The 12,978-nt window shown below is 49.4% G+C and overlaps 1 protein-coding gene across 1 annotated transcript in view; it reads left to right on the top strand.

Annotated features, from left to right (window-relative positions):
• AKAP12 (A-kinase anchoring protein 12) overlaps positions 1–7,617 on the top strand; it is a 42,251-nt gene extending 34,634 nt beyond the window's left edge. The window contains exon 5 of the mRNA XM_040551272.1: positions 7,583–7,617. Coding sequence (XP_040407206.1) covers positions 7,583–7,591 — 9 coding nt within the window. The 3' untranslated portion in view covers positions 7,592–7,617. The remainder of the gene's footprint in view (positions 1–7,582) is intronic.
• The last annotated feature ends 5,361 nt before the right edge of the window (positions 7,618–12,978 follow it).

The raw sequence follows: 12,978 nt of genomic DNA, 5'->3' as shown, positions 1-12,978 counted from the left end.
GGAGCAGCAGGATCAGGCCACCCATGCTGTGGGCATGCAGCTGGGTGCTGGTAAAGACAGAGCTTTCTCTCTGTGTTAACCTCTGTGCCTGGGCGCTTACGTATTTGCATGTGTGTGCGCTCACTGGCAGGACATGCTCAGGCTCTGTCTCCTCACTGGACCTGGGAACATGGAGCTGCAGCAGCCTGCCACTGGGACAGGCAGTACTGGGGCCCAGAGAGTGGCCGCCCCTAGGCCTTGAACTTCCCTCGCATAGCTGGAACATGGTGTGCAGGGAACATCCAGCATTTCCCCCCGTAAATCATTTCTGCCACCCAGCTGTTGGCTCATGTCTCTCCTGGCAGCTCTGCTGACAGACAGTGAGGGCAGGACCCCCTGGAGGCTCGCTGCCCCTTCCCCACCTGGCCTCACCTGAGGCCAGACTGTCTCAACACCCGTGGATGCCGTTTGTGGTGGCCTGGCAGCACCTCCTGCCTCCAGCACCTCTTTCTGGGGGAATTGGGTGCTCAGGAAAAGGAAAAGCTCCTTTAAGAAAGGCTGCTCCTCTACCGAGTGCTGGATTTACTGCCCTTACTCCGGCTGCTCCAGGATGGGGGTGGCGAGGGCCCATTCTGCCCACTTGGGCTGCCCAGCACGGCCTCTGGGCACGGAGGTGCTGCTACAGAAAGGCTCTGTGGGACACCAGGTGCCTGCCTCTGTCATGGGCTGCTGGACAGCAAGCCAGGAGGCCCGGGTGGCTGCACTGGTGTGACTGCACCATCTAGTGCTGTCCTCCGCATGCTCGCAGCCGGGCCTTCTGTCAGCAGGAGGCTCAGCTGGTTTCTCACAGGTCAAAAGGAATTGTACCCGTGGTGGTTTTACCCAGCTGGGCAGCTGAGCTCCACCACAGCTGCTTTCCCACTGCCTCTCCTCAAAGGGAAAGGGGGAGAAAATATGATGGAAAGGGCTCAAGGGTTGAGATAAGGACAGGGAGATCACTCAACAATTATTGTCACGGGCAAAACAGACTCAGAGTAGGGAGATTAATGCAATTTATTGCCTATTACTAACAAGCTAGAGCAGTGAGAGACTAAAAGCAAATTAAAACCACCTTCCCCCCATCCACCCTCTTCTACCTCCTTCCCCCAAGCAGCATAAGGGAACAGGGAACGGGGGCTGCAGTCAGTCCCTGAGGCTTCGTCTCCGCTGCTCCCTCACGGTCACTCCCTGCCTCTGCTCCACGTGGGGTCCCTCCCACGGGATGCCGTCCTTCCCGAACTGAGCCTGCGGGGGCTGCCCACAGGCAGCAGCTCTTCAGGAACTGCTCCCACACGGCTCCGTACCACGGGGTCCATCCCCCAGGAGCAAACTGCTCCAGCACGGGTCCCCATGGGCGGCAGCTCTAGCCCAGGGCCTGCTCCTGCGGGGGCTCTCCATGGGCTGCAGCCTCCTCCAGGCCACATCCACCTGCTCCACCGGGGGCTCCTCTACCCATGGGCTGCAGCGTGGAGATCTGCTCCATGTGGGACCCATGGGCTGCAGGGGGACAGCCTGCTCCACCAGGGGCCTCTCCACAGGCTGCAGGGGAACTGCTGCTGCGTGCGCGGAGCACCTCCTGCCCTCCTGCTACGCTGACCTGGGGGTCTGCAGGGCTGGTTCTCACTCCTCTCTCCCAACTGCTGTTGTGCAGCAGTTTTTTTTCTTCCCCTTTCTTAAATCTGCTCTCACAGAGGCGCAAACAACATCACTTACTGGCTTGGATCTGCCCAGTGGTGAGTCCCTTATGGAGAAGGCTGGATCTGGCCCTTATCTGACATGGGGCAGCTTCTGGCCTCATCTCACAGAGGCCACCCCCGCAGCCCCCGTCTACCAAAACCTTGCCACATAAGCCCAATACAACACCTCAAGTACACCTAGAGCTGTATCTGAGGCATCATTGCCACAGAAATCAGGTCCTGGACTCTTGCAATGCTATTGCTAACGTGGAAACCCAACCAGAAGCCAGCACTCAAGGCTGCCCAGGCAGGAGTGAGGCTGGAATGGGCTCCCTGGAGCAGAGTGACTTCTGCAGCCCCAGTTACAGGGGTCCTCTTGGCTGTTTCTGCAGGAAATGTCTTGTTTCATAAATAACCCAAAAGCTGGAGAAATTGACATTGCAAAAGCAGCAGCTACTTCAAGCCACTGTCTTTGCTGTTACATGAGCTCTCATTCAGCTTGGAAAGTCATTAAAGAGGAAAAAGAATCACAGCATCAGCTTGCATTGGTACTGTGTGTGCATAAGATGCACATGTAGAATAATAAGCTACTTCAGTGGTCTCTAGCAGAAAAAATCCAGACTCAGCTTTAGATTATGAGCTGTGTTCAGTACCAGTGTGAACCAAGTCAGGAAGAAAAAAGGCAGTGTTGGAAATAAATGCCTGTGGCTGTTCCCTCAACTCCTGCTCAGGTGCTGCCGTAGCACACAGCTCCTGCTAAGGCCTGGTGCTGGCTGGTAGCAGCCCTGTTCATCTCAGTAAGAGCAGCACATGCACAGGGTACCAAGGCCAGAAGGGGACAAGATCTGCTCTCGTTGCACCTTTACAAGAATAACTCCTTGGTAGTTTCTGATCAAAGCCTTCTGAAGTGGTTCCATCAGCAGCCAGGCTGCTAGGCTCGTGTGCTCACAGACTGTCACAGGGAATGCCTGCAGTGTGATGGAAAAGGAAGGATGAGCATTCTCACTCCCAGCTAGGCAACTGTTTTGTTTATAAGTGCATGAGTTAGTGACTTTGTGAGTTAATGAGCGGGTGAATTAATGAAGCAACTATTTAGAGAATTAAGAAGTTGGTCTAATCTATCAAAAGGAGATTGTACCCTTGCTAATGAGCTCATGAAAGAAAGCTTGATTCACAGAGTATGTTGCTCTGTGAATGTGGGAGACCCAAATGAACCGTGACATTTTATCAGTGTCAGAAGTTGGATCTCTCTCTGACACGTCTGTTGGCAGGGACGAGCTGCTTCACCATGCCAACTGAGGCAATTGGTTAAGTGCGTGTGTGTGTCATGGTGACAAATGAAAAACTGAATAATGAGTGTCAACAACTGGGAGACAAATTTGGGAAAGAGGGACTGTGAAAATCTAAGTGAGATGTGTCCTGGGTGGAAAGCTGCTGCATGGATGCTAATGAAATTTGGCATGAGTTTGAAGACAGGCTTCTTGTAATTTAAAGAAGGGAAAGGGGAAAGATGCTATGTGTTGGCTACTAGGCAGTTGTCTAAGAGCAGCAACAGATGAGATGAAGGGAGAGATTGTATGAGTGAAAGAGGAAAATGAGGAAAAGGAAAATGGAAGGAGTACCTGGGAAGTAAAGTATAGACAGATAGAAATGCAAAACGAATTGCTTGAATCAAAACTTCAGCCCCAGATAATTGCAGAAGCCAAAGGGCACAGTAGGAGATTGCTGGAAGCCACTGTTAGACCAACTTAAAGTCTGTTGGATATTTGGGATTTATTGGACCCTGGTCCCCTGTCCTCAGGGGGAGGTGATAACAGGGATGATCCTCCTACCCCCATCCCTGTACCAGTAATGAAGACAGGACAACAGAGCACTCCCATGAGTGTGTGCCTGCTTCCCCCTGTAATAACTACTAGACACCAGCCTTATTGCTTGGCTGCTGTGGCAGTCAGACTGAAAACTGCCTAATTGAAACCCCCTGTTTTAGCTGAAATGGAGGAAGCAGCCCCCATTGTCCCAGGTGCCAGACAAACATCCCCCACCCCTACTCCCCTGGCAGAGCCAAATCTCTGGACAGTTATTTGTGAGCAGGGACATCTCAGACCCATAGCAAAGGGAGCAGAGGGAGCACTGGAATCATTAGCCTTAGCAGGTTTAAGTAGTAATACCTTCCAAGGGGGTTACCAGAATATGTGATACATACTAGTATGTATCACAAATGATAAAAAAACGGGGAGAACCTCAGCTAACGTAATGGAAAAGAGGCCTGTCTCTGCGAAAGTGAAAAGGAAAATGGGGAAATAGAGGAGCACCCCTCCCAGTCACTTCTGAGTGTAAGTAGTTACGGAAACTGTGTTTAGATAAAGAGCTCTCCCTGAGTCAGTTAAATGGGCTGACAACTACTGTTTTACATCAGTTGGCCAAGTTTTTCTCATCAACTCCCCATGATAGTCCTCTGGGATCTGTACCCAGGGATGGTGGTGACACTGTGCAATTTAAAAAAAATAATGACTAAGTTGGGGGATGTTGGAGATGCAAGCTCAGGGGTGCTGACATCTACCTGCACTGCCCCTGGACCACGAGTATGCAGGCAACCAGGGCAGGGGCTTGATCTGGTGGTGGTCAGAGTGCTAATTGCACTGCTGAGGGTCCAAGTACCAAGATGACGGTGGCAGTTAATGACCACTACGTTGCAACAACCCTTACCGACACAGGAGCCCAAATGTAGGTGGTAGGTAAGGACACTGACAAAGGACAGGCTCCAGTTAGCAAACAATCTGTTTCTATTGTGGGCACCCCTGGGGAAAGTCACTGGCAAAGACTCAGGTATACACTTACTCGTGAATCGCAAGGCTTGGCACATCGTCCTCCCACTGTCTCTGCTCCTGCTACGTTGGCTGAGAAGCTGGAAGCATCAAATTACCACAAGAGGTCACTGTGGGGCAATGCATCAGCGATGCCTTCAGAGGTGGCCGCTTGGCGGATCCTGCGGACCAGGCTGTGGACACTCGTCTGAACACATCCATAGTTTACTGGGGTAGAGACCGAAAGAAAAAAAAAAATCCCAGGCAGGAATTGATCTGCTGTGGAGTCAGACGGACGGGGCGAGAAGAACAGGAGTTATGTGCTGTGCTGGGGACTTCAGGATGTCGGAGGGCACGTATTCCAGGGTGTGGTATAATAGCCTAACCACTCTACAACCTACTATAGGCAAATACAGTCTAGGAACGGACCCCAGGACGTGATGAGGACCCCAAAGCTTTTAAAGAAACATGTAAATGTGTACCAACCACTGGGGCTCATCCACCCTAAGCAGCCCCTCTCACTGTACGTCCAGGTGGGAGAGCAGGGATGCCGGTGGGGACAAAGGCAACAGGGGCCAACACCCTAACACTGCTTTCCAAAGTACGGCAGATTGCTCAGCACAATTGTTCAACTTTTAAAAGGTGTTATTAGCAGCTTACAAAGGGCTGGTAGCAAATGAATCTATGACCCAAGCAAGAGGATGTAAAACAGCATGTGCTACTGTCTATTCTTAAGCTTATTCTTGGTGGCAAACCACTGCCTTTAGGCGTAGCACAAGCTTTCTGAAGTGGATCCACCAGCAGCAGAGCTGCTGAGGCTCTCGTGCTTCCCAGAGACACAAGGGATGCCTGCAGTGTGACAGAGGAAGAAGGACAAGTACTCTCACCCTCAGCTAGGCAACTGTTTTGCTTGTAAGCTCATGAATTAGCGACTTTGTGAGTTAAAGAGTGTGTGAATTAATGAAGTAATGAATTAGCAAATTGATAAATTAGACTAGTGCATTGGAAGGGGATAAAGCCCTTGTTTGATTTTTGTGTAATGAACACAGGAACACGGGAGTTTTGTTCTCTTCCCCTTCCCCCTGCCTACTGTTGATCATCTTATGTATGTCACAGCCCCCTTATTTTCTGAGGATGGACAATTATCCCTACAGTACCAGACAGGCAGAATTCAAATTAAACACATTGCTGCGCTGTCATCTCAAGGGCACTTCTGATGGAGCGAGACACAGAGCATCATTCTCCAAAGCAACAAACTCAGTAATGTCTGGTTTTGTCACTGTCTCTCAAGAGAAGCAGGCTATGGAGACTGAGACATGTTTCAGCACAGCTGGTTAGCAGATATACTCTCTGTGTCTCTTTTTGGGCTGAATGAAATGCTCTTTCAGGAACTGCATCCAAGAAGTACAGCAGACTTTATGGAGAGCCAACACAGAAACTCACTCTTGGTTTTGTGTTGGAGATCAGCTTTGGAGTTTTCCTTCACAGAAGCTGTCTTACATCCCAATCCTCAGACACAGTTTGCCCTGCTGAATCACTGATGTAAAAAACACGAATTTTCAGGTGACACAGAAAACAAGCTGCAGCATTGCTCAAACTTCTGCTTTTCATAGCTGCATCTAGGAGGAGGACACAGCTCTGCAGGTCTCCTTTGATGATCTACGCCATCACAGGTCATCAGAGGAGCAGTGGAAGGAGTGGTACTGAAGGAGGAGTAGGCAGCATCTATGTGTAATCTGGTTGGTATGTAAAGGCTCCCATGGGAGTGATGGCTGGAAGCTTGTCACTTATGGTCTGTGGAGGGTGGCCCCTGCTCCGCCTGAAGACTCACAGCTTCTAAGCACGTTGAGTGTGCTGGGAGCAGGCAAGAGGCTGGGAGCTGTGTCAGATGAAGCACCCATGCACGCTGAGCCTGAATCCTGCAGCAGCACTGGGAGGAAGAAACGCGTGATAAAAGTGGGCATGGTACTCCCTGCTGCAGGGTACAGACACCCCCAGCTTCCCACCTCACCTGATATCAAGGGATGGTTGGAGCCTGCTGGGGGCTCATGTTGGGATGTTGTGAAGAGACTGCTGAGGCTTGTCTGACCCTTGGACAATTACCCTGTTGATTACATGTGTGTTTGGGGGGGCGGGGGGAGAGCTCTACTAGGAAACGTCACCTTGATGACACTTCAATGAAAACAGCAAATTTTTGAATTCAGGATTGCGAACAAAAGCTTTCAGAAATAAATTCATAGAATCCCTTAGACATAGACCAAGTAGAATTAAAGAAAAAAGAAATTGGGCAGATTATGGATATCCTGGACCAACGTACAGGTCAGCAAACACACACAGGGAGAGAAGAACATCCCCTGTCAGTGGAAGATGGGAAAATAGACATGGGAGGGTGATATTTGCCATGAAGGCAGTTGTGGCACTCCATAAAGTTGGAACTCAATTGCTCCTGAGGCCTTGAATGTAAGTAACATCTTAAGAAACAATATCTTTCTCCTTCCAGAGTAATTTCTGGGCCCCTCCCGATCTTGTCTCCTTAGCTGTTACTTTAATCTAGTGAAAAGGAGATTGGAGGCAGTGCTGCTCATCAGTTTAATCATCAGGCCATTTTCTTCCCTTCTCCTTACTGTCTCTCTTCACCACTCAACACCCTGTTTCTTTCATGTACCACTACCCCTTGCTTTAATAGTGTTTCCCTTTATCTTGGCCTCCAGCCTGTAGTTTAAGGTGGTTATTGTGAGAGGTAAAGCATATAACTTCCAGTTTTCTTAACTATAGATATTTTACCTTTGAGGGTTTATGAGATTTGGTCTGCACTACACTTCCCCTCTAGTAAAGCTTTTTGAAAATCCAAGAGGACGTGAGTATTGCTTTCCATGATAAACATGGAGTGCCTCATGCCCAAAGCTGTTTGCACTTCAGTGAAATCTGAATCAGAAAAGATGATAGGTACAGACCCGCCCCAAGCTATTTACTACACTTGCTTAAGTCAGGGGACCTTCCTTATCTCCATCTCTGAGAACTGTTTGGGAAAATAAGATGTTCTTGGTAGAGTAAGATGTTATTTACAAAGCCTTTTTCTGTTAGATGTGCTAAGTATCCATGTGGTATTTAAAGAGATGTTAGTTCTAGAGAACAACTGGCAGGGCTGTGGCAGAGCCAGCAGCTTTATCCATGTGGCTTAATTCAGGGATGCTAACACTCATTCTTTTGAAGACTTCACCTTTTTGTCATTGTCATTAAAAAGCAATGCCTTTAATGCCAAGTACAGATGAATGTGTGTTTCACGTGAATGTGGTGCAAAGGCACTACTGCCCTGAGATACCAGCAGACCTCTTGGTCTTCTCCCCTCATAGGGGGGCAGCAAGGAGTCCCCCTTCTCCTTCTCCCTTTTCTTATGAGGAGGCAGGGACAGAAATAGGGGCATCCCCTGCACATGCTCTTGGGTGAAAGGGAAAATAAAGCTGACATTAGGAGAGAATAGACAGAGAAAGAAATGGAGAGAAACACATTCAGTTTCCTTCTGAATGCTTGAACAATGTTTTTGGTGTCACTCCAGCTGAACAAGCAACGTCCTGTGCCCGCAATCCCCACCACAGTCCTTGCGCAGTCCTTGCGGCCTCCCACTTCCTTCAGCGGCCCCTTTGCAGGTTTGTCTCTGTTTCCCTCCCAGTCCTAGCCCTAATCCTAACCCTACACCTTGGTTACAAGTTGAGCCTTGTCTAAAACCTTCAGCCCTCATTCAAGGTGAAAAAGTCTTGGGGAAGGCAGACTGTGGCCCCTCAGCTGCATTTAGATGACTTTTTCTGGATTGTGGCTTTTCTGCATCAAAAGGGCAGTCTAAGAGAGCAATGGGCTTGAGGCCTGCTTGGCAGGTCATTGGTTTCTGGCTGCAGTGCAAGTCTTTGCCACAAACGCCCCTGTCAGCTGAAGAGGCAGTGTCATTCCTGGACCTAAGCGTCTCCTGAGCAGGTGTTTGACTTGATCTGGTTACTCCCTGGAGCCTCTCGTGAGTTTCTGAGTAGCCAGAGCAACTTGTTTGTGTAATCTTAACACGTTTGCTCTTGCAGGCTGATACCAAGAAATGCCTCCCTGCTGATCCCTTCAGACACTGAAGAAGGATTTTGCCACTCAGCTGGCAAGTTTTAAAAGCAAACTGAGGAACTGCCTTCTTATATACAGCTTGCAAGCTGGTGCTTTTGCAAAATTGCCTGCTTCATTTCAACCAGAGCAATCCATAGCCCTCAATGCTATCCTGGAGACAGCTTAATGCTTTGAGTGTCACACCTGCAAATAACCTCTCTCCCTTATGTTGAGCAGCAGAGATGTCAATGCTAAGTGTCCGTGGTATTGTATCCCTATTTCTTGGTCCTCAGAGCCACATTTAATTGTGTTCCTTGGCAGCAGGAGGAAATAAATGTGCTCATTTCTCATTTCAGTATCACCACGGTGGTGTGGCACTGCAAGTTAGTACCACTAGCAGCAGTCACACGTCAGAGCAAATAAATCCACTTGGCAGCAGCAGCTGCACTTGTCTTCTCTCACCGTGCAAAACCTCAGCGCCTGTAAGCACTTTGGAGGAGACCACCACCAGGGCATGGCCAGATTCTGGTTAAGCCATCAAGTCCCACTCTCCTTCACCAGTATCAGAAGGAGGAAAATGTTTCACGTGACACTGCCACATTAGGTGACTTTCTCATGGGTTTTAGCCCTTCTGTATCAAGGACTTGTGCTGAGACACAAATACAGGTCTTGAGGACTTCTGATTTCTGTGTGACAACTTCCTTTTGGAACAGAAAACAACTCCTTTAGGAAGCTCTCTAGCAAGAGGATCCATCTCTCACAATTTCTGAAGGGGAAAAAAAATATATATCAATACAACCATCAACTCCAAATCCCTAGTATGCTCTTCTCTTTAAGACAAACCTGGTGCTTAGACACATGGTTTAGTGGGTGACACTGGTGGTAGGGGGATGGTTGGACCAGATGATCTTGGAGGTCTTTTCCAACCTTAATGATTCTATGATTTTTATTATTATTATTTTTTCTACAAAGATACAAATCCCATGCTAAGATATTTCTGACCCTCAAGCCAATGAGAACTGAAGGTGGTGCTCCCATTCTCTGGAGCAAGAACACTGCATTCGGTATCACCTTCTGTTCTCTGGCTGTCAGCAGCAAGAAGGAAGCACCAGCCCTCAGAGGAGCACTATCACTGGAGTGCTGCTACCCTCAGTTGACACAGCAGGAGCCAAGCATTCTCAATTCAGTCTGAGAAAGACATTGAAAGGCACAAACCCCTAGATCCTTGCTTGTTCTAGGACTGGGGCATGGTCTGAATGCATGGTGAAAACTACTGTCATTGCCAGCTGCCCACGTGACATATCCACCTTACAAAGTTATCACAGAAACCTCTACAATGTCAAAAAAAATCTATAAATGTAAAATACTTCACTATTACTTCTATGCCTTATATGTTCCTATTGTCTTGAGAGGAAACAGAGTAAAAATACAAACAAACAAACAAAAGCAAAACCTAACAGCACTTACCAAAAAGAGAAGAAACCAAACCAAACCTAACCTAACCAAAAAAACAGGAAAGGTGGTGTCCTTAGACGCATGGTCTTTACATTTTGCATGTTGCATTTACAGTTTAGGTGACTGCTTCCTGAGTACCTAACTGCTTAGTCATCTTTCAGACTCTCCCCTCGAGCCTGGATTTGCTGTTTCAACATACTTCTGCTCTCCGTTCTCCATCGCACGGCTCTGTGCACAGATGAAAGGCAGCATAGCTCTCTAGTCTCTTCTGACTCCTGCAGCTGATTTTTGCTTTCATTTTGCTTGCAGCAGATGGAGATCAGAAAGGAAAAGCGATGCTGCAGCCAGTCTCTCTGAGACACACCTTTATCAGCTGAGATTCCCCAGGGCAGCCACACTCTGCCCTTAAAAGCCCTCCGGCCAGCCTCTGGCAATGACCTGTGGGGGAGATGACACCCTGCCCCGGTCGGCCCAGTGAGCAAGCCCGGCCATACAGGTATCGTACATAAGGCTTCCCGTGTGAGGCAGGATCCCAGCGCCTGCACTACTCAGGAGACAGGTGAGCCTGTGTTTCCCTCCAAAAAATTCTGTCATGAAAGGCCTCAGGTTTGGGTCTCGTTGGAAATGCAGAAGGGGTTGGCTTTGTGGGCTTTGCCCAGCTCTACAGCTGCTGCTGGAAGCATGTTTGAGTGGAGACAGTCCCATGCTGAATCAGAGGAGAGCGGTGTTCAGCCTGAGACTGCAGATCCCCAGAGTACACAAACTATGTACAAACTTCCAGAAAAAAGAGGCAGCTGCCTTTGAGCCAACGCAGCACACAAAGCCCACCCAAGTAGGCCACACCAAGCAGGAGAAAGCCCTCCCACCAGCGATATACCTGATCTTCTGGAAGGAGCACAGGTGGGTCATCTGCTCCTTGTGGAACAGGAAGAAATACCAAATAAAAAAACGAGCTCCAGCAGTGAGCCAGAGTGAAACATGTTACCTTAGCAGTCAGCAACAAGTTATGCAGATGTAGAAAATAAACCAAGAGATGTGTAGTTGATTTCTGAGGCACTGAAGGAAGGACAAAATCATTACACAGGCACAGAACAAGCCATGGGACAGATGTGGAGTGCTGGCTGCAGCACCAGCATCGGGGGCAAACACTCCCATGGGATACGGAGCCCAGAGCTCACCCTGGTGGCCTGTTGCCCAGGTGGTGGTGGGGGGCTTGGGATGGAGAAGGTGAACAGGAGGCAAAGTGGAGGTAAGGGGCTGGCCATTTTCTTTGCAACCCTGCAGCTGGGAGCACAGCTGTGTCCTGGCAGCCCCCTACTCTGCTCACCGGTGGCACTGGAAAAGGCTTGGGGTGGGAAGAACTGAGACCCAACTTGCTGGGTTGTCCTGGGTCAGGTCTACTTCCCCTCTGCCTTTGCTACTCTCTAGTAAGAAGGGAAGTGCCGGTGTTTCCACCTTGCAGAGTTTCCCTGCCACCCAGCTGTTGGCTCATGTCTCTCCTGGCAGCTCTGCTGACAGACAGTGAGGGCAGGACCCCCTGGAGGCTCGCTGCCCCTTCCCCACCTGGCCTCACCTGAGGCCAGACTGTCTCAACACCCGTGGATGCCGTTTGTGGTGGCCTGGCAGAACCTCCTGCCTCCAGCACCTCTTTCTGGGGGAATTGGGTGCTCAGGAAAAGGAAAAGCTCCTTTAAGAAAGGCTGCTCCTCTACCGAGTGCTGGATTTACTGCCCTTACTCCGGCTGCTCCAAGATGGGGGCGGCAAGGGCCCATTCTGCCCACTTGGGCTGCCCAGCACGGCCTCTGGGCACGGAGGTGCTGCTACAGAAAGGCTCTGTGGGACACCAGGTGCCTGCCTCTGTCATGGGCTGCTGGACAGCAAGCCAGGAGGCCCGGGTGGCTGCACTGGTGTGACTGCACCATCTAGTGCTGTCCTCCGCATGCTCGCAGCCGGGCCTTCTGTCAGCAGGAGGCTCAGCTGGTTTCTCACAGGTTGACACTGAATGCACCTCAAGTGCACCTAGAACTGTATCTGAGGCAGCATTGCCATGGAAAATCAGGCCCTGGACTCTTGCAACGCTATTGCTAACAGTGATCTCTAACAGAAAGAAATCCAGACTCAGCTTTAGATTATGAGCTGTGTTCAGTACCAGCGTGAACCAAGTCAGGAAGAAAAAAGGCAGTGTTGGAAATAAATGCCTGTGTCTGTTCCCTCAACTCCTGCTCAGGTGCTGCCGTAGCACACAGCTCCTGCTAAGGCCTGGTGCTGGCTGGTAGCAGCCCTGTTCATCTCAGTAAGAGCAGCACATGCACAGGGTACCAAGGCCAGAAGGGGACAAGGTCAGCTCTCCTTGCACCTTTGCAAGAGTAACTCCTTGGTAGTTTCTAATAAGACTGAAACTCTTCAGGATTAACTGCAACAACTCACTGGAAAGGTATAGAGTAACCCTTAAGCTGGAAGGCACCTGCTTACCCCAAAAAGCTGCCTGAAGTAAATGTGTGAGTTGTCCCAGTGTGATACAGGAGATGGCTACACTGTGGTGGAGGAGAAGGAGGGATGAGTATTCTTGCCCTCAGCCAGGCAACTATTTTACTCATAAATGTGTGAGTTAGTGACTTTGTGAACTAATGAGTGGGTGAATTAATGAAACAGCAATCTAGAGAATTAATAAATTGGAGAAGTCTTTTGAAAGGAGATTGAGCCTTTGCCAATGAGCTCATGAGATGGAACTTGAATCACAGAGTATGTTGCTCTGTGAATTTGGGAGACCCAAATGAATTGTGACAATCCACAAAACAATTCTCTGATAAAACTGGACTCACGTGACAAAGTAGTAACAAAATGGAAAATGCTTTAACCACGTGATTAGGAGATTAAGGTACATGACTGAAGGAAACATTGGATTTATCAGGAAGCTTCTTTAGAAAACCTGGGGAGTGCTTCGA

Source organism: Cygnus olor, chromosome 3 (genome assembly GCF_009769625.2).
Source record: "Cygnus olor isolate bCygOlo1 chromosome 3, bCygOlo1.pri.v2, whole genome shotgun sequence".
NCBI lineage: Eukaryota > Metazoa > Chordata > Aves > Anseriformes > Anatidae > Cygnus > Cygnus olor.
The sequence above is the reverse complement of the archived record's forward strand: the minus strand, read 5'-3'. Positions and strand labels throughout refer to the sequence as shown.